This window comes from Meriones unguiculatus, chromosome 10, assembly GCF_030254825.1.
Source record: "Meriones unguiculatus strain TT.TT164.6M chromosome 10, Bangor_MerUng_6.1, whole genome shotgun sequence".
NCBI classification, from domain to species: Eukaryota; Metazoa; Chordata; class Mammalia; order Rodentia; family Muridae; genus Meriones; species Meriones unguiculatus.
The window spans coordinates 40164072-40188757 of NC_083358.1; the positions used below are offsets into that span (position 1 = coordinate 40164072).

The following is a 24686-nucleotide window of genomic DNA, read 5'->3' on the forward strand; positions in this document are numbered from 1 at the left end:
ATAATGGATAAACAAACTGTGGTACCTTTACACAGTGGCATACTACTCAGCTATTAAAAAACAAAGAAATCATGAAATTGCATACAGGCAAATGGATGGAACTAGAAAAGATCACCCTTAGTGAGGTAACCCAGACCCAGAAAGACACACATGTTCTGTACTCACTTATAGTGGATTTTAGCCATATAGTACAGGATAAACATACATGCACAGACCCAAAGAGAAGTAACAAGGAGGATCCAAGGGAGAATGCTTAAATCTCACCCAGAAGAAGAAAAAGGTAATGGTTGAAGAGAGGGAACAAGGTAGGGGAGGAATCATAGAGAGATATGAGGGTGGAGATCAGACATGGGGAGAGGGGGCAGGAGGACAAAAGGCCTGGAGAGAAACTATGGGAGAAGACATCTCTCTGACAAGCTTGAGACCTAAATCAGAATCAGGGTAGGCTCCTGGGGAGATATGAGAGGGTCTCCAGTAGAAACTCCTAGTATCAGACGGAAGACAGGACCCATAGAGATGGAAGAGGACACCCCCTAATTAGATAAGTCTCCTATAGTAGAGGGAGGGGAACACCAACCCACCCACAAAAACTTTGACTCAAAATTCACCCTATCTACAAAATGCGCAGGAATAAAGATAGAGGAAATATAGCAGAGATTGAGGGAAGGTCTGACCAATGCCTGGCCCAACCCAAGCCCAACCCATGGGGGAAAAACAACCCAACACTATTAATGATAGTCTGCTATGCTTGCAGACAAGAGTCAAGCAGAGTTGTCCTCTGAGAGGCTCTATCCAGCAGTGCCTGGAAACAGATGCTGAGACTTACAGGCAAACATTGGGCGAGGTGTAGGAAGTCTTGTGGAAAAGAGGGGGAAGGAGAAAAGGACCTGGATGTGACAGGAGCTTCACAAGAAGACCAACAGAGACAATTAACCAGGGCCAAGAGGGGCCTGCTGATACTGAAGCACCAACCAAGGACTTTGCATGGACTGGACCTAGACATAGCTGATAGGCGGCTCAGGCCTCATGTGGGTCCCTTAGTAAGGGGAGAAGGGGCTGTCTCTTACATGGACTTTCTTGTGAGCTTTTCAAGTACTTCCCCCTGGAAGGACTACCTTGCCAGGCCACAAGGAAAGAGGACACGCTCAGCCCTGATGTGACTTAATGAGCTGGGGTGAATGAGAAGGGGGCTCCCCTTTTCTGAGGAATAGGGGAAGAGAATGAGGGGGAGAGAGAGGGAGGGTGGGACTGGGAAGTGAGGAGGAATGGGATGGGGCTATGACCAGGATGCAAAGTGAATGAATGAATGAATAATTTGCATGTTTGGGAAAATACCTACTTCCCCCTCCCTTTTCTCTGAGGTATGGTCTCATGTAGTCCAGGCTGGCCTTGAACTGTGACTCTCCAAGTTCAGCCCCTGAGTGCTGGGATTATAGATGTGTGCCATTGTGTTTGGTTGTCTCTTCCACTTCTAAAGTGCAGCTTTCATGGGGTTTCAGGTATCCCTTCTTTTGACAGTTTGAGTATGTCCTTTACCTATGAGCTGGTCTGCAACATTTTCACTTAGAAATTCAGTCTTCTGCAAGCTCCCTGTGTGTGAAAAGTCACTTTTCTATTGCTTTCAAACTCTTTGTTTAGATTTGGGACTTAATGTGCTTTGGGGCCTCATGAATTGGAAGATTTTTCTCCTCCCAAGTTTTGGAAGTTTTCATTAATTTATTTCTGTTTGTTTGTTTGGTTGGAGGCAGGGTATCTTTACAGAGCCTTGGCTGGCCTGAAGCTTGCTATCTAGACCGGACTGGGCTCAGAGTCAGAGACCCACCTGCTTCTGCCTTCTTAGTATTGGGATTAAAGGTGCATGCCACCATGCCTAGTTCATTTATTTCATAGATGATCTTCCTCCAGACTTTCTTCTCTTTCTCAGATAGCCATACTGCATGCATTATTTTATTTTCTTTAAGTGCCTCTCACTAGATCACATCAAAAGTGTCTCTGAATTGAAATGTCTTCTATTTCATTGGGTATGCTATTAAAATGCTCCTTTTCAGGTTTCATTTCAAACACTGTGTGCTTCTCAATCCTTTAGATTTCTGTTTTCTTAAAACAATTCTGCTTCTTTGCTGCACTTCTCATTTTATTCAAACATGATTTTCCTAATATTATTTTGTTGTTTGTTTTATTTTTTAGTATCCAGTTTTTTATTGAATTTTTTTTTTCATACAATGTATTCAGATCATGGTTTCCCCTCCCTCATCTCAGGCACATCTCAGATCCTCCTCACCCATTCAACTCTATACTGTTCCCTTTCCTTCCTTCCTTCCTTCCTTTTTTCCTTCCTTCCTTCCTTCCTTCCTTCCTTCCTTCCTTCCTTCCTTCCTTCCTTTTTTCCTTCCTTCCTTCCTTCCTTCCTTCCTTCCTTCCTTCCTTCCTTCCTTCCTTCGTTCCCTCCCTTCCTCCTCTCTCTCGAAATCAAACAAGTAAATCAACCAACCATACAAAAAAAAAAAGTCTTACTGGGCATATGAACCACATTTAAGACACCGTGCCCAGCAGTAGATGGCCCACACAAAATAAACACACATGATGCCTGAGCACAGGTAACCAGCCACATGGCAGAATGTAGATTAGTATAATGGGTTATTTTAAATTATTAGCTGGTCAGAGAAGAGCTTAGATATGTGGCATAAGTATTTGTAAAGAATTATCTTGAGCCTCATGAGTCCTTATTCTGGGAGCTTAAGGACAGGGCAAAAGAACTCACTTTCTACTCACACAAATTAGTTAGTAAGGTAAAGGTGGCAGCCACGGAAGCCAAAGCTTCAAGAGGATTGCTCAGCACTATGTACAAATTAAGACAACAGTGGGGAAGACAAAAAGAAGAAAAACAGATGAAGGCAAGAAGATAGGAGAAGCATCAGACCAAGCCATGAAGGCTGAAGGAAGAGGATACAAAGAAGGATGGATCTCTTCTGCTTGGCAATTCCACTGTCCTCCTACAAGGTGGACAAAGCTTGTTGAGCTCGTATAGTTCATAGTAACTTTGGGAGTTGGGTACAAAACTGGCCCCATGCCCTCTCTAAGGCTGCTTGATCTCCATCTTGTGCTCCAGTCCAGATCCAGCCTGCTTGTCTGAGGTCACTTGTAAGACTGCATGGGAATATATCCTTTCGGCCTGACTCAGTCCTGGGTGCCAGATGTGGACAGGTGCAGGTGCTCTGACCGCCTGCTCCAGTGCTTGAATGGACCCATTTACTGCCCTCCAGTGGTCATGGGTTGTTTCACATCAGAAAAAAGCAAGACTTCCCCATCTCAGATATGGTAAATTTGTCTTGGATGGCGAGAAAGAGAAAAAGAGGACAAAAGAGGATCAAGGTTCCTGCAATTCAGCCTTCATGTCTGCATCTTGTACAGTGAGGTGAAAACCATTACTCTGCTACCAGGAGATTCATTTAGGGGAGAGACAGATTGTGTTTAGGAAAAGATCTTGATAGCATACTTTAGGAATGAGATAGAAGAAATAAAAGTCAGACTAAGTAAAAAGCCAGTGGCACTGAGTGCAGAGTGCAGAGGTGGAGGCGAGGGTAGAGGAAATGGAGGGGAAGGCACATCTTCGAGGCCTGGCACCGATGAGGGCTCCTCATTCAGGCTTTCGCTCTCTGCCTCCTGCAAGCAGAGCTGGCAATGATGAATACCACTGCTTCCAGTTGCTTCACTCTAAACGCAGCCTGGAACTTTCAGAGAGCCCCAGGAAGCTTTCCCTACTTGCAAGTACAGTAAAAAAAAAAAAAAGATCTTTGTGGGGTTTGGAGACAAAGGACTCTGAAGTATGAAAGTGAGGCCTCGTGATCAACCTCTGATTTGTGTGCGTTGTGCCTCTGTGATGTGATTCTTAACCTCTGCTGTCCCTCAAAGTTTCAGTAAAGTCTGCTCACACACAAAGGCTTCTTGTAAGGAGTCTGGGAAGGAACCACAGTAGAAGGCTTCAGGAGTTTTGCTGGAAGCAAGATCTAAGAAAGCTCATGAACCCAATGGGACCAACACAGTGGCTGCAGTGACAATGGCAGTCACAGAGTGTGGCTGAAGTATGGAGCTTCCCATCTTGATTTTATTTGTACAGTAACTTTGCAATTTTTTCAGATTAAGATAGCTTTATATAATAAGAGGAATTAAAATAGCTTTAAAGAAAAGAGGGCTTCTATTACCATTCACTCCGTTTTGTTGAGTGCTAATATCTCATATAACTCTAATGACATATTTGAGACTTCTAGAATTTTGATTTCTTTGAAAAACACAGAAACAAGCCAGGCCTTGTGGTGCATGCCTTTAATCCCAGCACTCTTGAAGGCAAAGGCAAGAGGATCTCTGTGAGTTCGAGGCCAGCCTGGTCTACAAAGCAAGTCCAGGATAGCCAAGGTTACACAGAAAAACCCTGTCTCAAACAACAACAGCCAAAATAAAACAAAAACTCCTAAAACAAAACAAAACAACCCACAGAAATATTACAATAAGAACGAGTCTTCATTTTAATCCCAGGTATAGAGATATGGGGCTGCTTTGGACTATCTGCAGCAGCTATGATTTGCTTTGCGCTCTAGCTAGAGTGCAAATCTAGCTAGAGTGTGGTTTTGCCGTCTTCAGATAGCTTCTGCAATTGTGTGATGTTTGGAATTCTCAGAACTTTTCAGAGGGTACATAAATGCTAGGGGCCCGGAGAGGTGGGGATGGGTGTTTGTTGGTTGCATTTTGTTAGTAGCCATGGTCAAAGAATCAAAAGGAAAGAAATTAGAGATTCAGGGCTCTCTTTCTCTCTCCTCTCTCCCTTTCTCTCTCTCTCCTCTCTCCTTCTTTCTTTCCTGTCTAGTGTTAGAGGAAGAAACCAGGGGATGAGAAGAATCCACAAAGTAGCACAGACTGGCTACATATAACCACAGTGCGTTCACCAAGAGCAAAGGATCTGTGGCCAATGATTCACAGAGCTTCTTTGGATTAGATGAGTGTTCTAATCTGATGCTGTGGGTTCAATCTAGGGTCCTGCAATGCTTTTAGCACTGCAGCCCTCCTAGAAATCCTCGGTCACACGGAACTGGGACAGCCCAGGGGCTTCAGTTTGCATACCATCCTTCAGTGTACCAAATGAAAAGATAGGGAAAATGTTTCTTCGGGACATGAGGGGACAACAACTGAGTGACTCTCCAAGCTCCTTCTCCTAGCTCCTGCCCACTTTCTACATGGTCAAGTAGAAACGCCTTCTAGATTCCACTTTCACCACTAGCTTGTGTCCCAAGAGGCCAAGCACAGCAAAAGCTCACTCTCTCTGTTTTCTAACCCCCCAGCACAACCTCACCCTGCACTTCTTTGTGTCAGGCTGGTGAGGTACAGCCCTCCTCATTACCCCCCATCACTGCAGGCCCACAGACACACTACAGAGAAAGTAGGGTTACTCTACTATCTTCTATGTGACAAACCTAGGCCCAGAGCTGAGGGCATGGCCAGGACGATACAACCAGGTTGCTACGGTGGTGGATCGGGGCTGTGAGCTGCAATCCAGGCCTGTCCCTTTTGAAGGATGCACACCACTTGGCAGGTGTCAGGTCACCACTATATCCAGGTCTCTACGACCTTCTGAAGTAGACATTGTCACAGTGTTTCATTGAGAAAATTTGGAACTCATGAAGGCCGTGTCACTGAAATAGTTCAGGAACGTGCAGCACACTGTGCTGGAGTCCTGAGAATACCTGGGGATAAGTGAAGCTCAACAAGCACTCCCCTGTTTATCCAGCGCATGCCCGGATTGTCAAGTGCTAGCCTGGGTGTGATTCCCTAAGAACCCTGCATGCTGGCTCCCAGCTCCTGTGTGCACAGGTTTGATTGACACGGGTGCTGCAGCTTTCCCACTGCCTCTGAGAAACTGGACCAGGGAGGACAATTCTAGTATTCCAGGACCCATGTCTTTCCTTACCAGACTTCTTAAGAGTATCCCTGCTGAAGCTGGAAGAGGTCAAGCTTGTGCGCTTGACCTTTAAGTCTGGTCCTTTGTGGTAAGCACTGACGTCCTTCTTCTTGACCATACGTGGAACTAGGGTCTTGGAGAACGGGAGAGAAGTTAAGTTCTGCTTATAGGGCCTCACTCAGCATCCTCTAAACCCAAACTGAGAAATTTCCACAGCTTACTCAAGGACCTACCCTGAGCCCAAGAAGAGCTCGAGGGAGCAGGAGTGCCCTCTATGCCGGCTTACTGAGACTTTTATTTCACCTTATCTCCTATCTCCTTATCCTGCAGGCAGGTCTGGGATACTCTGAAGCCACAGGGCTGAGTACCCCATGGTTCTTAGGGCTCTGGCATCACTGAGTGTTGAGAGGTGTGGGTGGAGAAAGGTGAGACACTTGCCCTGAAACTGGACCTCAGGAAAGCAGGGGTTGTTGGTGAGGCTGCAGAAGGTGGGGGTGGTGCAGGAGACTCGTCTTATTGAGGTGGCCTTATGGGACAGAGAGGCATTTTGGGACATAAACCATGTGGCAGACACTATAGCTGAGGAGCAGCTGTGGAGAAAGGTAGAAGGGTGGTTACCTTGTGGAAGGTCACTTTGTGCCCAGGTCTGTCTGGCTTCTTCCTAGGGGCTGGGGTTTTCTTTCCGATCTTCTCGTTTGCCCGGCTTGCTTCTTCTGCCTTTTTCTGAAAAGGCAAGAGAAAGAGCTCTGCAACCACCCTGAGGGTTCCACCAACTGTCTCTAAATAGGAGAACATTTCTGGCAAGTGAGGAACCACGTCTTAGTACCTACACTCTAGAGCCTCTCGTCCCTTCACTGTCCCTTGGCCTATGGACCACCCTGGCATCTATTCCTTATATCTGTGACAACACCCCAGAAGTACCTCTTCTTCTTCTTCTTCTTCTTCTTCTTCTTCTTCTTCTTCTTCTTCTTCTTCTTCTTCTTCTTCTTCTTCTTCTTTTTTTTGGCGTGTGTGTGTGTGTGTGTGTACCTCTGTGTATGCGGATACTTGGCAATGCTAGTACATGTGGGAGGCCACAAAGGTTGACATCCAGTTGTCTTCATCAAGTTATTCTGAACCTTATTTTTTGAGACAGTCTCTCACTGAGCATGGAGTTCAACATTTTGGCTAGGCTGGCTGGCCACCAAGTACTCAGGATCTGTGTATTTCCAGCCTTCAGTGGTAAGATTTAAGGGAGCCACCATGTCTGGCTTTATATATGGGTTCTGAGATATGCTGATGATTGAGTAGCCCTGCTGTGATTTGAGTTGTTGGTGGCCTGTGATGGCCTTGCTGTTCCATAGTGGAAGCAGAAAGGACAGTTTCTGGGGATCTCCAAGCTCTCATGAACAAAGGGCCCAGCAGAACACATTAAGGGTGACACCACCTTGGAAGTGGCCTATTCATCCTTATCAAGATGGGAAAAGGATGTTGAACTATGGTGGGAAAGATCAGGTTGACTAACTTCCCTTGGGGGTATGCCACTTATGGTTCCTAGGGTTGAATAGCCCAGGCTTTCAGCTCCAGGTCACCCTACTTCCTGTCATTTGCTCAGTGGCTTCACTATTCTGGGACAAATGCATGCCCTCTCCATGACTCAGTTTAGGGTTCAAGAGCAACAATTGACCTCTGGATGTGACATGAAGCCCCTGAGAGGGCTGTGGGCTGGTTGTTGAGCTGGTGAGGGACAACACAGAAAATCCAGGGTCTATCTGTCCTAGTTCAATATCTATGGTTTTCATAAAACACCATGAACAAAAGCAACTTGGGAGAAAAGGGTTTATATGTCTTATATGTCCTGATAACGGTTCATCACGAAAGGAAGCAGTACAGAAACCCAAGCAGGAACCTGGAGGCAGGAACTGCTATAGAAGCCATGGAGGAATGCTCCTTATTGGCTTGCTTCCCACAGCTTGCTCAGCCTGCTTCCTTATACCATTCAGGACCCTAGTGTGCCTATAGCTAGCACTGCCCACAGGGAGTTGCATACTCGCACACAATCATTAATAAAATGTCCCACATACTTGCCCACGGGCTAATCTGATGAAGGCATTTTCTCAGATGGACTTGCGTCTTTCCAGAAAATCCTGGCTTATTTCAAATTGACAGAAAAACTACCCAGCACAGTATCCAAAGCTAGGAGTCATAAAGTTGCCTTCTAAGGAGGGTATCTTGTTTTATTTATCTGAATGGAAATAGGAGTCAGGGTTTGGACCACGGCTAGATTTGCAGTAGAGTAAGGAGTAGGGGATTTCCTCCTCCAGCATGCACTCCACCACCCTGGAACCTGTGTTCCCATAGTGACACTCAGAACAGTTCTATTACAATTGGTTTTGGGGAATTCTAAGAAGGTGATGTGGTAAAGCCTTAGACCTGAACAAAGTGCAGAAGAGCTCTGTGACAGAGATAATTCTGGCCCTAAAGGGCTCTACAGCCCAGGTGGATCCCATGATGTCAGTAGCATCATAAGGAGTCTGGAAGGGGACTGTGCTGTTCAATCAGGACTGTCCATTTGACTGGACTGACAGTCACCTGGGAGGTCAGCTAAGTGTGCGCTAGGGAGAAAGTGAATGGTAAGGCCCAGTGGGAGAAGTAGGTCCCTGGAGCTATATATTAGAAGCAGTATCCTACTCTGGCCCTTTCTGGTGTTTTTTCTTCTTCCTGGTGCCATGATGCGAACTGCTCATCTCCACTGCACCCTCTCTGATAGGATGGCCTGAACCCACTGGAACCGTGGCCCAAAGAAATTTTCCCTCCGTTAGCTGTTTCAGTCAGGTGTTGCCACAGTGCTCAGAAATAGTGAGGGGCAAAGTCAGGATTGCAGGCCTATATAGGCATAAGGTTATTGTGTAATTAAAATGCTGATTTCCATAACTCCCCCACCCCCACATCTGGTTGCAATCCTCGTTCTGAGAATCTCTTGTGTCAATGTTGTGTAAACACTGCTCCCTAATTGCCCCCTAATAAAGTAGCTCACTGCCAATCGCTGAGCAGGGGAAAGAATAGGGCTGGATATTTTGCCAACCAGGGAGGAGGACTTAAAGAAGGGATTCAGCCACAGGAGCCCAGCCATCCAAGAGACAACAGAAGAAGGAGCTGGAGCCTGCCACAAAGTGCTACAAAGTGCAAGTATCTCTGGATGTACACTGGGAGGAAATGAGATTAGATTAAAGGGTTAAGAATACAGTAATGACTGCTCAGTTATTGTGTTGTGAAGCATATTATTAAGCAAATGAGTCTCAATTACTTGTATGATAGCTGGGTTAAGAAAGAAACTGATAAACAAACACACTTTTATAAATATAATTTTAACAGGCCTGACCCTGCCCATGAAAGCAGAATCCTGCCATGTCTTTTTTTTTTTTTTATTTTTAGAAACCTAGATGCTTCTGCTTCACATGATGATGAACAGAAATTTCCATTTTAAATGTAAATTTGTATCCTACGTAGGTTTCAAAGTATTTCTAGTGAAGCCACATATAAGGCAAAGCTGCTGAAACTCTAGACTATAATCTCTCTGAAAGGAGATGAGGATCTAATAACCATGAAAAAGCATTCCCAAGACTAATAATGAATTTCAAGAGATCCAGCAACCAGCCCTCTACCATCCTCAAGCCCAGATGATGAGAGGAGCAGGCTAAAAGATTTTTTTCTGGCTGCACCCAAACAAGCAGGTGAGCATGCAAGCATCTGCTAAAAGCAGAATATAGAAAGCAGAGAGAATGGAGGCAGCTGTAACAAAGCCCAGATATGTGGAAATTGGCTAAATCTGATATATCACCTTGTCCATTATTAACACTGTGACCTTTATTTATTGCAGTTTCCTTGTTTTTCAGCTGGGAGTAATCATGACCTTACAGCCTGGCTAGGAGCAGTGGATGACAGTAAAAATTAGCTAAAGGATTAGTGCAAACCTTAGTCATGTTATCTTTGCCCTCGGCCTGGAGGCTATAAGACCCAAGCATCCTCTGCAGCTGGGAGATGTGGGCTATGAATATCTTCTGAAGAGGGTACCACTTTCCATAGGCCTGACTTGATTTTCATGGACAATGGGCCCAGGGGACCCATAGCTCTAGAGACGACCAAGGTAAATTTGATACTTAAAGACTCTCAGATAAAAAGGAACGGGTTGGTGAGAGCAGCCCCTGAAGTCAGGAAGGAAGGAGGTATATAGCTAGTAGGAATCTCAGTGGGGAATTGGCAGTAGGAATGAATGATCTGTCCCAGAACCATCAGGAGTTGGGAGGAGGCTGGAGATAGTGGGAAGGCTCCTATGTTGCCCACATGAGGAACCCATATTCCAGTGCCCGTGACTGTTGACAGATACTAGCAATGCCCAGTTTGATCAGATGTTAGACAGATGTTTTCCTCACTACAGACTCTGCCTCAGGTGCCTTCTACTTCAGAACACTTGTATTTGGGCAATCTCTTTTCCTTCTCCTCTGAGATCTAAATCTGTTAGCTTCATCCTACATTTTCCATAGAGAAGCATCTTTCTCAAGGGCCTGGAGCCACCTTTTAAAATATGGTCACCAGGAAAGACTATAATCATGTCTTTGGTGGCATAGGAGGGGCCCAATCATGACAACTGCCATTCGAAAACAAAGATAGCCTGTGGGTATAATGTTCTTTCAGAATGTATACACTTTACCCTTGTTCATTCAAATGCTGATTTCTCTCCCCCACTCTCTGGTTTCAATCCAGACATTGCATCTTGATACTTATTCTAAGCATCACCTGTCTCAACTTTGTGTTAACATGCCAAAATAAAGCAACCAGCCACAATGCTGAGCAATGGAAAGGAAGCAGGAAGAGAGGGAGGAGCCAGAGGAGAGGAAGGTGTGGGAGGCAGAGGAGGAGAGAAGGGCAGGAGAGAGCTGAAAGAGCAGGCTGGAGGAGAGATCCTGGAATGACATGGAGAATGAACTGGACCTAAGATTTTACTAAAGGCAAGTATAATGTGGGAAATCTAAATGTTAGGAAACTGAGGGCTTGGAGGTTTAGGATGGTGTAACTATTGCCCAGCATTGTTTTAGGTTAATTAAAGAAATCATAGTCTCTTGTGTGGTGAGCTGATTATACAGCTGTTTAGGATTAACAGCAGCTTTAATAAAAGATAAACCAATAGTAAATATTAATCGTCACCTACAACAAATGGCTCCCAACTAATCTAAGTATCCACACCCTTTAAATCATACTTCTTCATAATTTGGTGGTGGGGGGGAATAACTCCCAATGATACAACCCAAACTTAAAACCTAAAAACTCCCAGGTCAATTACTGTTACTTTAAGAGAGACTCTTAAACAGACCCTGGAGTGAAAGACAGCCTACTGTGGGCAGACCTGAGACTTAACATAACAAAACTGGAGGGGTACAGGAGCATGGCTTCTTTATACTATTGCTGGCTAGGGCTCAGCTCAGCTCAGCTCAGCTCAGCTCAGCTCAGCTCAGCAGCCATGGCAAGAAAGAGGGGAACTGGAGGCAGACAAACTTCTAGACAAAGCTTGGCCTAAACTGCATCTAAAGTAAAAAATTGCCATGGCAGAGGGTGTTTTAATTCCTTTTGGCTTCATTTTGGCTGTCATAGTCATGTATCTGGCTGCAATATGTTTAATGGTGATGGTTCTTCTCCATGCCTTCTCCAAGAAAGTTTAAGGAGAAAATGGGGGAAAAGCCAAGGATTGGAGTACTGAGTTACAGACAATAAAAAGGGCACTCTTCCTAATAATTAGATTAATAGCAGCTAAAATTCAAAGCTCTCTGGCTGTAAGATACTTGTCAGCTCTTTCTGTTAAGGGTTTGCCAATTCACTGAAACATCAACCAAAAATAACCAACTGGGCTTTGTTTGTTACAGCATAAATCGGCACAACTGACCCCAAACTTAAAATTTTCTTGTCTCTTTGCTTGATTTTCATTTAAAGACTTTGAGTTACAATGATATTGATTTGAAAAAAAACATATTTGAACAAGTTGGTGCAGGCACATGCCTTTCTTCCCAACACAAAGTAAAACAAAACAAACAAACAAAAACAAAACAAAACAACAACAACAACAAAAAAAAAACAACCAACAGGCAGCTCTCAGAGTTCCTGATGGCCCAGATGGCAACTCCTACTGTTTAGCCACTTGCAGAGATAGTCTAAGATTCAAAATGACAAAATTTTCCTTTAGGTTACCATGTAAATTCTTTTTTCTTAATAATAGATGTTATGTCCTTATTGCTCTAAAGGTTGGATTCACATCATTTTTAGGTTTATGTAAAGAGAGATAATGTCACATTGCTCTGGAAACTGCCTTAACCTTTTGAATGTGAGACATTCTCATGGGGACAAATGTTGGTCATGCCTGATGCAAAAAAGACACAAGAGGCTTACAGATAGAAAGTATATGCTAGCCTAGTTAAGTCCTAAAAACTCAAAAATTATATTCATGTTTAAAAAACAAAACTGTCCATCTCATACCAAAAAGGGGGCAAACGAAAGATAGCCAAAACCAATGTAAAAACCCAGGTACAAGATGCCTAGGATATACTTAAATGCTAAGGGTAAAAAAGAGTTTATATAAAGTTTGGCTATAAAGGCATAACTGCCCATCCTGTATAAAAAGGGGGATAGGACAAATAGCTACAACATATATAGAAAAACCTAGGCCTAAACCTCTAAACAGGTACAAGATGCCTGCTTAAATTCTAAATAAAAAAGGGGTTTATATAAAGTTTAATTAAAACATCCTTTTCTATTGCTCAAGGCAACCAGCTTGTCTCACTAAATGGGAAGCCTTCTTTCAGGAGATAGGTAGCAACTTGGCCTAGGTAGCAAGCAACCAAGGGCCCCAAAAAGATATTTTGATCTATCCAACCTTGTTTTGATTTCAACATGATAATAATTGTATGTTCAATAATAATGGTAACTTATATTGCTGATCCCTTTATATGGAAACAACTCTAAAACTGACTGAGACATAACTGAAGCCAAAACTTCAACAACACTTGGCCAATAAATCCTTGGCTATAATATCCTCAAAATGTATTATGCCACTCTTTTAATTGGCATAGATAAAATTGGCTTACAGTTTAGTTTCATCCTGCACATCTCATACATTTATAATTTTAGAACTCTATAATGCTTGTTAGAAATTATATGTTTGCAGAACAAAAGAACTGGACACCAGAGATGCTGGATCAAACCTGACAGGATTCATTCTTCAGCATGCTGAGACATTGACACATCAGTTCCAGCATCTTTCACATTCCAGCATTCTTCTTGTTCCTGCCTCAACTGCTTCAATTGCGGTTTCTTATCAAAGCCTGTTCCCAAGAGATCTTTGAAGAAAGCTACTAATCTTAATTGGTCCAGCATTTTAGACTGTTCCAAACAGGACTTTTATTAAGCCTGAAATTTCTCAGCATTCAAAGACTGGACCACAAATGTTATTGCTTGCTTAATTAACCATTTTTTCCCAATTTTTTTTTTGGGCCTCCTAACAGGATTTCTGCATGTCCAAAATGCCAGCCAGAAGAAATCCATGAGAATGACATCCAATTCTCCTTAAAGGGGGTTGGGTATGTTTTTGGTTGTTTTCTATGGCTATGAATTTTTATTATCATTGGGAGATGTTTATAAATTATTAATGGTCTTATTCAAAGTGAAACAAAGAACATACAGGGATATCTTATAGGAATAAGGCAAAAGGTAGATTATTTAATCTACTCAACTTAGGGTTTATTTGTTATTCTCAAATAAGGTTAATTTGAATTCTGGTATAGGATTTTGCACATTGATGCAAAAATAAGTCTATTTTTGATAAGTTGGTATAAGCTTTAGTGTATTGATACAAATTCAAGGTTACTTCCAATACTTTTAAACTGCTATTAAAAACTGGTTACAATATTAGGTAATGCAAGTTAATTGCTAGTTAATCAACTCATAGTCATGTCAGACACTAGTCTAATTTATCACAGGAGTATATATACATCCTAGGTTTAAGAGATAGATATGATTTTGTAGACAGATCAATTACATAAGGATAGGTAGTCTTCAAAAACTTCAGAGACCTACAGAATATGGCATTTAAAAGTGTCTTTATTATTTTAAAGATTTTTTGACAATGAGACAAGTCATCTCCTGGCAGCACCCCGCTGACCTCAAAGAAGATAATGAGCATTGAAGAACCTCCATATGGAGATGGCTTCAAATGTGGCAAATAAGCCACTCGGGTAAAGAAAATACCCTTGCTTCATGACAGACAAATTCTGCCAAAATTGGGCATACTTAAATGCAGGACAAGTCAACTGCCAAACTCTGCCAAGACAGGGTAAGCAAGTCCTAAATAGTTCCTGCTTCACAGATATGTCTGTCAAATATTCTGGGCCAGAAGGCTGAAGATGATGCTCCAACATTACAGAGAGTTATGGGTGACTGTTTAGGCAGCAAACTGTTTCTGTCAATTTTTTATTTTTTGGAAGCTGCTAACATGCACTTCTTATTTACTCTAATAACTAATTTTATTCTCAGATGGGGTTGAAGGCCAAATAGTTATAGTGCCACAATTAAGCTTAAGTTGTTTAGAAGTTAAGAAATCCTTTCATATAGGTAACACCAATAAGGATAAAAGTTAATTTAGGTATAGAACTTTAAACTTGTCACAATAGATAGGATAATCAGATACTTTCTCCTAAGTTGCTAAATACACATGGACTGGACATTGCATATGTAGATTTTACCTAACAATTTTCATAATTTCATAATTATTATTGTGTTGAAAGAAAAGGAGACTTTTATTAGACTTAAAGGGGGAAATGTTGGTATAATAGTCTTTCAGAATGTATACACTTTACCCTTGTTCATTCAAATGCTGATTTCTCTCCCCCACTCTCTGATTTCAATCCAGACTTTGCATCTTGATACTGATTCTAAGCATCACCTGTCTCAACTTTGTGTTAGCATGCCAAAATAAAGCAACCAGCCACAATGCTGAGCAATGGAAAGGAAGCAGGAAGAGAGGGAGGAGCCAGAGGAGAGGAAGGTGTGGGAGGCAGAGGAGGAGAGAAGGGCAGGAGAGAGCTGAAAGAGCAGGCTGGAGGAGAGATCCTGGAATGACATGGAGAATGAACTGGACCTAAGATTTCACTAAAGGCAAGTATAATGTGGGAAATCTAAATGTTAAGAAACTGAGGGCTTGGAGGTTTAGGATGGTGTAACTATTGCCCAGCATTGTTTTAGGTTAATTAAAGAAATCATAGTCTCTTGTGTGGTGAGCTGATTATACAGCTGTTTAGGATTAACAGCAGCTTTAATAAAAGATAAACCAATAGTAAATATTAATCGTCACCTACAACAATAGCCTAACTGCGGTGAGCAATCTCTCCTCCAGGATTTTCTCACTAGCTTACTCCAGTTTGTTTTTGTTTTTTCAAATGATCCCCCTTTGCATGGAGGTATTGAATTCCAATTCTCTCACCTGTTAATAATCTTAAATAAAGTCTTCTAGCAATTTCTTCCAATATACACACCTGGAGGGCACGCTTCTTCTTTCCTTGCCTCCGCTCCAGCCACTCCAGCACTCGGGTGAGGTCAGACATTCGTCTCTCCTCAGCCGACCTCCAGGTGGACTTCCTCTCAGTGGGCATCAGATTTTTGATGTCCTCTATGTCTTCTGTTACGTTCATGTTTCACCTGTGCCCTACAGGAGAACCTGTGACTATTTTCTCTTGACCCCTGGATCTGCTGGGTGACTCGGAGGCAGGATGTTACCTCTGGATGTAATGATAAATGGCAGAGGAAGGAAACAGATGTTGGCCTTGGGGTTAAAAAGCCTGAAGAGTAATTGTGAGGTCACTGTTGATGTAGCAAATGTCCCCTGGGTCAGTGGTCAGAGTGGGGTACAATGTAAGCTATCTCCCACTCTTTCCCACAAGATCCCTTGGGTTACCTGGATTAATAGAGAGATTACAGTCTCTCAATTAGTTATGTAAGCTATATAGATATATATTCCTAAATACAAAAACAACCAGCTCAGTCCATCTAGTTACTTGTATGCATGTTTTTAGGCTGACCATTTTGTATTGCATAACCAATTGATGTGCTCTTCTCTGGGGAAGACTATTTCTCCTGCTCTCAGCCAGAGCACAAAATGAAGGAACCTTTGCACTGCCTTGCCCTGTCATACTGCCTCTTCCCCTGGCTTTTATAATCTTCCTGTCCCCTCTTCTACAATGATCTCCAAGACTTTGGTTCAAGAGTTTTATTGTAGATGTTATCATTTGGGACTGGGCTTCACAACTCTGCATTTTGATTGGTTGTGGTTGTTTCCAGTAATGGCCTCTATTTATTGCAAAGAGAAGTTTTCTTGATGAGGGATGAAGACTACACTTACCTGAAGACTACACTTATTTGGTGTAAGAACAAATATTTAGAATGTGGAATTATGCTGGTTTAGTAAAATGGAAGTTGTAGGTTCTCCTCTAAGATTCATGACTTCACTAGCCCTAGGTAGTTGAGTGGGTTTTAAGCCCAATTAGGGAGATGTTTGTTACTGCCAAGGTATAGATCCTACCACTGCATTTTTGGGGTCACTGAGCAGTTCTAATCACAGCTACAGTTCCTGAGCATCATAGCTGGGTAGGACTATTGGTTGCCTCCATCCTTTGGAAGCTTGCATAGTGCTTTCTGGTATTATGAATGCTAGTAGTCAGAGAGAAGGCTTTTGGGCTGGGTCCAGCCCAGGAGGCATCTGGGCCCTTGTAGACATATTTCTTTAAAAGCCTACTTTATTGGCTTCTTATATCTACCACCCTTCCCCACCCCAAACCCTTCCAACCCCCAACACTAGGCAGGCAAGAAAGAAGGTTAGAGGGTAGAGTGTATGTAGACCTCTTTGGACAGTTATGCTGATGAGGGATGTTGTATTCCTAGGGGCAAGTCCAATCACTGTCAGAATATCCAGCAATCCAGCAAACCAGCAATAGCAAATGCAGCAGCAGGAGTTGCTGCTGACACCTTCATCCCTCTCAGAGCTCTTCCATTTATACCCTCTTCAGAGTCCCTAGAATTAAACTATCTGCAGCTGGGAAAAATCGTGTTCCTCCTAGAGCATGAGACAATCATAGTTAACAGCTGGCTGTAGGCAATCTGAAGCAGCCCCATATCCCACACCTGGAATGAAAACAAAAACATAGTCATATAACATAACTGGGTTTTTAAAGGAACCAAAATTCTCACCACAGGCCCTAGATCCAAAGTATAAGGTGTCTTCAGCAACAGGGCTTACTGTATACCTTCTGGGGGCAAACAAAAGCAACATGAATAGCCCATAATGTTTTGAGAGTCTTTTGGGCAATGCTCATGACTAGTGTTGGGGTTTTTGTTAGATGGTCTATCGCTTTGGATAAAGCATTGTCAACCCAGATGGAAAATTTTGTTTCAATTATATCTGCATAATTATATACAGTCTTACATATATCACAGCGATTTTTAGGTAGATAGTTAATAGTATTATTTTTATAACTTTTTTAGACACCCTTGCTATTATTTTACCCTTCCCATTTCCTTTTTCTGTTTTTATCTCCCTTCTCTCCCCAATTAGAGCCCCCCATTTTCTTCATTTCTTCAAATCATTTGTACCTTATTTGTACCCCATCTTTTGTTCCTCCCTGCCACATAATGGCACATTTTAACTTCCTGACTTCTATAGTTACTCCAGATGACCAAGCAATTGTTTATTGGGTATATACCTTTTGGGAGGGGCCCTGTGTGTCTTGTTCCTTTCAGGAACTTCTTGAGACTCCTGAGTTATTTGTTCATGAGGCTCATGAACCTTTCTCCAACCTCTTTCATGGACGGTATGTGTCAATTTAGAACTTCCTGAATCTTAAGAAGCCTTGCTGGCAGGGTGAATTATTTCAACTTTGAGGAAATAAACCAGCTTCATGCCTGGAGCTGGTTTCTAGATTCTTTTGCTTTCCTCTTCCATAATGTTCCATGTGTCTTATGGAGGATGGCACAGATGATGCTGGACTACTTTTTTAGGAGCTTCCCCTGGGGGTTATGAGTCTCGGTGGTACACCATCCACTGTAAAAGGAAGCTTCCTTCCATGCTCAATTGTGGCTAACAGCAACATTGACCTAGGGGCTTACGCATAAATGTTTATAAGGCAGTTTGATAGGTATACTACACCCATGTAACAAAACAGCAGTGGCCTTTGTACTGTTCCCTCATAGGGTGCTTTTAGGGAGAATCATCTATTTACCATCTTAGGCTTATACATTAATAGGCATGCATATGATAAACATCAGATGCTTTATGGGAAGAGATTTACGAGGTGGGGAAATGGTTATATAACTCAATCTGTCAGTCAAAATAGAGAACCACCTCCTACATCCCTCGTTCCCAAACTCCTAGCCCCAAACAATAACCAGACCCTGGGAGTAACTGCACTCAAGGTCCTGCTGAAAATCTAGACCATCTTTCTGATCTTTACTATCACTTTGCTTTGAATAACACTCTCCGTGACACTTTGTGATCTATATGCACCTTTATTTCAGTTCCTTGAATAAAAGGCCAGGAACCTGAAAGCACCAGCCCAGACCCCAACCACCTGGGTAACAGAAGCACAGATGTCACAAGTTCCAGAGATCTGATTGGCCTTATGACTATAGGTTTAAGACTGAGCTGTGGAATAGCCAGCTTCCTTTGTCCCTCCCCCACTGCCTTCCCTAGGAGCCTCCTAGCCAGCAATATGACAGAGGCAACATTTAAAAGAAATTAACCTGTTGATGCCTGTGGTCAGGGCTGCAGCCAAGGGACATGTTGATGGCTGTGGGCTGTCCTCACAGCAGAGACCATGCTGAGGTTCACGGCTCATGCTGACCCTGGAGGCCATGTAGAAGTCCAGTGTTCCATGCTGCTGCTCACTGTAAGGGGCAAGAAGCTTCTTTTTCAGTGACATCGATGACTGTGGACTCACGACCGAGAAAGAGAGATATAGAAGGCTTCTGTGACAACCTCTCTCCCCAGACAAGTTATTTCTGTGTTTCCAGACAGAGACGGAGGCCCAATCATTGCTACAGAAGGGCACAGGGACACCTTTAGACCAGTGGAAAAAAAGGAAGGGGGGATCGCTGGGTGAGACACCCTCAACCCTAATAAAATCCAGACTCCCTCAGTGTTGGTCCGGACTCTCCATCTCTGGAGGGCGAGAGGCTTGACCACTGTAAAGTCTGTAACGCTTGCTAATAAACTTGCACTTTGAGCCAAGCCTTTCCCTGTCTTTGAGTTCTTTGATTGATGGAGAACAGAACCCCCCTGTTAGCTGGCATCACCGAAACCTCAGGGTTGCCAGCTCTGAATAGAGCACAACTTACAGAATCTATAATCATTTTTCTAAACAGATAGAATTGAACCACCTCCTAATGACTCATCGCTATACCAGCAGATTAATGCACATCAGGACCCTCATAGGAGAAGCTGCCTTCTGTAGTAAAAAAATGGAGACTGCAGAATGCTTGGCCCCAAACAGGGGGTCTACCCCATGGCTCAGGGGTCACTGGGAAAAAGGACAAAAGATTGTAAGAGCCAGAGGTGATGCGTGACTACAAGAAAATCTTTTCTGGATATGCCCGGCCACTTGCTCATATGAGCTCACATTTGTTGTGATAGTATGCGCAAGACCCATGCAAGGTCAAGCTAAACCAAATCCCAGCATGGAGAATGAGCGGATATGAAGTCCCACCCCTAGCTGAGCAGCTATTGCTTAATTCTGGGAGCTGGAGAGTCAGGTTTTTTTTGTTTGTCTTTTAAGGGTGTGGGCTCACAAAGATCAACCACACTCCAGTGGGCAGCTACACACCTAAGAGTAAATGGGCAGTACAACTTGAACTTGATAGGATTTAAAAAACAAACAAACAAAAAAAAAAAAAAAAAGAGGACACATAGGTGGGTAGTGAAATACATTGTATGAAATTTTCAAAGAATTAATTTTAAAAAATTCATTTGTTTCTGTTTATAGCATTTTTGCTACCAGGCAGTGTGAGCGCTGGTATTCTGGTTCCACCAATACACAATCCACATCCAGATGGACAAGCATGTGCCCTGGGGTGAGAATGAGGGCATATCATACTCAAGGAACAACAAAAGCAGTGATGGCTAGGTGGGAAATGATGCTGATACAGGACCTTGGAGGTCAGAAGTCCTGCTCAGATGGGAAATGCCAGCGAAACACAGGAAGCAATAAGGTATCCCAACAGGATACGATCAGCTTTTTGGGTAAACTATGAATGCAGTCAGTCTGCCAGACTCACAACTGAAAACATTGTTGGGGATTGCTCTGGTGCTGGTATTTTGATGCTAATTACTGGTCCTCAGGATCTGGTTACTGCCCAGATGCACTTTGTCTTGTTGTGTAAAACTGCCTAATTGGTAAATTAAAGAAGGGGACCTGGGCAGGGAAAAGGTGAGGTGAGTGGAGCTAAGGTTAGAGGGCTTGGGACAGAGAGAATCTTGGGAAGGAGTGAGGAGGAGAGGAGGAAGCCACCATGGGCTAGGTGGAGAGAGAACCATGTGGGCTGGCTGGGAGGAAGGACTCCAAGGACGGTGTGGATAGAGAAAGTGACCCAGATGAAGAATAAGCAAGTACTTATGGAATTCTGAATGGGAGATAGTCCAATCGGGAATGATTAAAGCAGGTGGAATGGGATGCAGCCTGGGAGATAAGAGAGAGCATAGGTGAATTATGCGCCAAGCCCTGGGAGGTAGTCCAGTTGAAAATGATAAAAGCAGGTGGAATGGGATGCAGCCTGGGAGATAAGAGAGAGCATAGGTGAATTATCCGCCAAGCCCTGGGAGGTAGTCCAGTTGAAAATGATAAAAGCAGGTGGAATGGGATGCAGCCTGGGAGATAAGAGAGAGCATAGGTGAATTATACGCCAAGCCCAAGACGAAGTAAGGCAAATCTAAAATGTAACTGTGTCTGTCTCTTCTTGATTATGATCATGGACTAAATAACATTGCCAGAATAATTATAGGACAAATAATAAGCATATTTAGCCCAATACCACTTGTTTTTGGCAACAAAGCATTAATGGGATTAGCACCTTGGCACCTCCCTTGGCACACCACTCACTGGCTACCTTCAGGGGCAGCTAACTTCTAAATTACTGGGTTTGCCTGTTTTGGTTGTTGTATAAATGGGCTCATAGGTAGGGTGGGTTTTGTTTGTTTGTTTTTGGAACTAACATAATTCACTTTTCAGATGTCGACGATGAGTTTTGTCGCTATGTGGCAATCTGTTTATTCCCTTCATTTTTACAGAAAGCATTGCTAGGAGGTGGAATTCTTGGGCCAGGTGTCTTTGAGTCCCTTGTTGATGTTGCTTTCCTGTCTGTGCTCAGGATTGCCTTCTTTCTTGATGACCTCTACCTTTGTTTTCATGTTTTGGGTGTTTGTGTGTGGCATATACCATTTTTTAATTTATTATTTTGGGGGCTTTTTGGAACTGCTCAGAATTGTATTAAAAGTTACTTTTTCATCACTGTGACCAACTGCCTAAGACAAACAGCTTTAAAAGGCAAGATTTATTTTGGTTCCTGGCTCCAGACTTCTAGTTCATGGCCCTTGGCTCCATGATTCTGGGTGCATTATAAGTTGATAGAAGTGGGGGCCCCACTCCAATGACCTGCTTCTTTCTCCTGGGTCTGCTTCTTGTAGTTTCTACCAATTCTCAAAATAACCCTACCATCTGGAGATAAGGCATTGGGTCTCATTGTGGGGACATTCTCATTTAATCCGCAAGAGTATTTAATGTTTTGGACCATTGTTACTCTCCAACATTTTCCTGTGCCTTTTTCTTTTGTTCTCTTTTGCATTTCTTGTTTCTAGGACTCCCGTCATGCCTTGGGCTTCTTGATGCTACCTCACTACTTCCTAAAGCTCCTAATTTTTCTTGAATTGTGTTCTTAATTTCCATCCTTTAAACAAGCATAGTTTTTAATTACTATGTCTTCAGGTTCATTGGTCCTTCCTTCTGCCATGTAGAATCTGCTTCATAATATTTCTAGTAAGTGCTGTATTTCCGTAGTACCTTTCAATTCCAGAATTTCCATTTATTTTCATAGCATCTATCTCTTTATTTTAATTGTCCTCCACTGTATTATTATTGATACCATTTTATTTAAAATTTAAAACATGAGTCCCTCTAATTCTTTTAATGTAGTCCTTGCTAAACACATTTGTGGACACTTAAGGACAATTTCCCCTTGCAATATTCTCCTAAATATGTGTCTCATATTCATGCTCTTTTTATACACCTAAATATTTATCTATTTACAGAGGGTCTCACTATGTAGCCCAAGCTAGCCTCAAGTTTAAGATCCTCTTGTCTCATGTTCCCAGGTTCAGGGGTTACAGGCATGCCTTCCCACACCCAGTGTGTACTTCATAGGTGTTTCTTGTGGTTGTTGTTGTTGTTGGAAGCTGGACACTAAAATATTGTCACAACACATTAATAAGTACACACTGTGTAGGCTAAATACCCTGGTTGGGCAATTCTGTAATATATGCATACAGCAAGAGCTTACTACCTATGAGAAATGTGGGAAACTTCTTCAGATTCAGTCTTCTTGGATTCCGATCCCCTGTCTGTATCAATTCTGTTTACCCATTTGTTTTCTTTGCCTCAGAAATTACCTGGGTTTTAGGAACCACGCGATCCCTGCCTGGAGACAGGCTATGAATTCTCTGCCTTAAAATGAACCTAAACATTTTTATATTTTTGTTTTTCACATGTAGGGACAGTAGTTCCCACTGACTTTGCCTCTGCATGATTGGTTGACAGGATCTGATCACGTACTTCAGCCAAAGCTATGGGTTCTCCGCTGAGGGTCTCCATGTGGCGAGGGACTGTACCAGTGACAAGTTATCCCCCAGCTCAATGGCTTAAAACAAACGCTGGTGACCTCACAGTTTCTGTGGGTCAGGAATCAGGAGGCCTTCACCGGGTCCTCCTGGGAAGCCGTCGTCTCGTTATTGGTTTGACATGGGGGAGATCTGCTTTCAGTTTCCTCGTGTGCAGACTGGCACAGAACACCAGTTCTTTCTTTGCTTAAATTGGCAGTTGGCCATCTGAGGTTCCTAAGAGATGTGCCACTCTCCACAGGCACCTTGATTCAATCCAAGAAGCAAGAGAAAAGAAAGAGAGAAAAAAAAAAGAGCTAAGCAGAATCCAGAGGTTTGGACCATCACCTTGGAAGAGACACCTGTCATTCATGCCATATTCTGTTTATGAGAAGCGAGTCACTCTGTCAGCTATTCCCAGACAAGGAATGACCCCGGGTGAGGATACAAGAAGGCAAGCACCACGGGAGCCATTTTAAAAGCAGCCTACTGCAGGAGTGCTTTCAAGGCCCAGGGTTCTCAGTGTGTTCTCTGTCTCTGCTGGGCTCTTTTTCATCTTTGTGCTAATGTGTAAGCCCCGGGCTGGCAGGAGAGCATGGCTACATGGAGCCTATCTAGGTTTTCCTGTGCATGTGTCCAGCTGAGGCCAGCGAAGTATGGGGCCCAGCAAGCCATGTCCAAAGTACCAGGCCAGCAGAGCTCTTGGCTTACCAGCAGTTCACTTAAGCCCAGCAAAGCTGCCAAGAGTGGGTGCTGTGCAAAGCTACTGGACGTCAGAGGCTGGGGTCCTCACTGCCTGGAACTGGGTTGGGAGGGGCACAGACAGCCTCAGGTTAGAATGCCTCAGAGACTCAGCACTGTGGCCTGGATTTCTAGTTTTAAGGCACAGATGCCATTTCAGCAGCATGCTTCCTCTGTGCCATTTTACACAGACTCATAGAGGCTTGCAAGGCAAAGGGTGTGCTTTCTCTCTGCCTGGATGCAGCATTCTTGCCTGTGGCCTCTGTGTCCTGCTGTACTATCATCTTTGCTGTCATGAAATAAAATCTGCATGAACAACCCATATGTGTACATGTACCTTAAAATTTAAACTGGAGCAAAGTATTTCTTGTTTTGTTTTTGAGGTAAAAAAAAAAAATTGAAAAAATTCTTCCATACATGAATACAATGAAATATGATCATGTCCACTCTCCATTTCCCCCTCTAACTCCTCTTCAACACCCCCTCCCACCTTAATGATCTCTTCCTCCTTTCCCTCCTCCTCCATTTTTTCCTTTTTCTTATTTTAAATTAACCCACTAAGTCCAATTCATTCTGTCCATATGTGCATGGATGTGCAGCCACCCACTGGGGCATGGGCAATCTGCCAGGGACCACAACCTCAATGAAGAATGCTTCTTCCTCCTCCAGAAGCTGTCAACTGCCAATAACCCTAAGACTGAAGGAAAGTTTGAAGAAGTTTCCCTCTGTGTATATTTCAACGTTTTAGTGCCTGGTCACAATTACAATAGAGGCTAACACAGTAGAGTTCCCACAGGTAGGCTGGGCATCACAATCACAGGGAGGAGGTCACTGCAACCATAGGGGTGGCGGTCATGGCAACCACCAGGTGGGGCGTGGTCATCACAAACACAGAGGCAGGGTCCTAGCCACCACAGGTAGGATGGCTCAGCTCAGTTCTGTTACAGAAAGTGTGACGAAATGCAAAGCATATCATGGGCAGTCAGCATGGGAGGATCAGAGAAGACCCCATGAACTAGACCTTGAAGAATGCCGAGAACCTGGCAAGGAGGACTGCAAGGGCTG

At 43.3% G+C, this 24686-nt stretch overlaps 1 protein-coding gene across 13 annotated transcripts in view; it reads right to left on the bottom strand.

Moving 5' to 3' along the window:
- The window catches only part of C10H16orf78 (chromosome 10 C16orf78 homolog), a 115432-nt gene that overhangs the window by 16559 nt on the left and 74187 nt on the right, over window positions 1-24686 (bottom strand). For 5 of the 13 annotated variants that reach the window (XM_060392284.1, XM_060392287.1, XM_060392282.1 and 2 more), the window contains 4 exons: window positions 18761-23146; window positions 15505-17146; window positions 6569-6673; window positions 5960-6083 (listed from right to left, as the gene is read on the bottom strand). In XM_060392284.1, coding sequence (XP_060248267.1) covers window positions 5960-6083; window positions 6569-6673; window positions 15505-15660 — 385 coding nt within the window. In that variant the 5' untranslated portion in view covers window positions 15661-17146; window positions 18761-23146. The remainder of the gene's footprint in view (window positions 1-5959; window positions 6084-6568; window positions 6674-15504; window positions 17147-18760; window positions 23147-24686) is intronic. The other 8 variants (XM_060392289.1, XM_060392288.1, XM_060392280.1 and 5 more) reach the window with 4 other exon arrangements.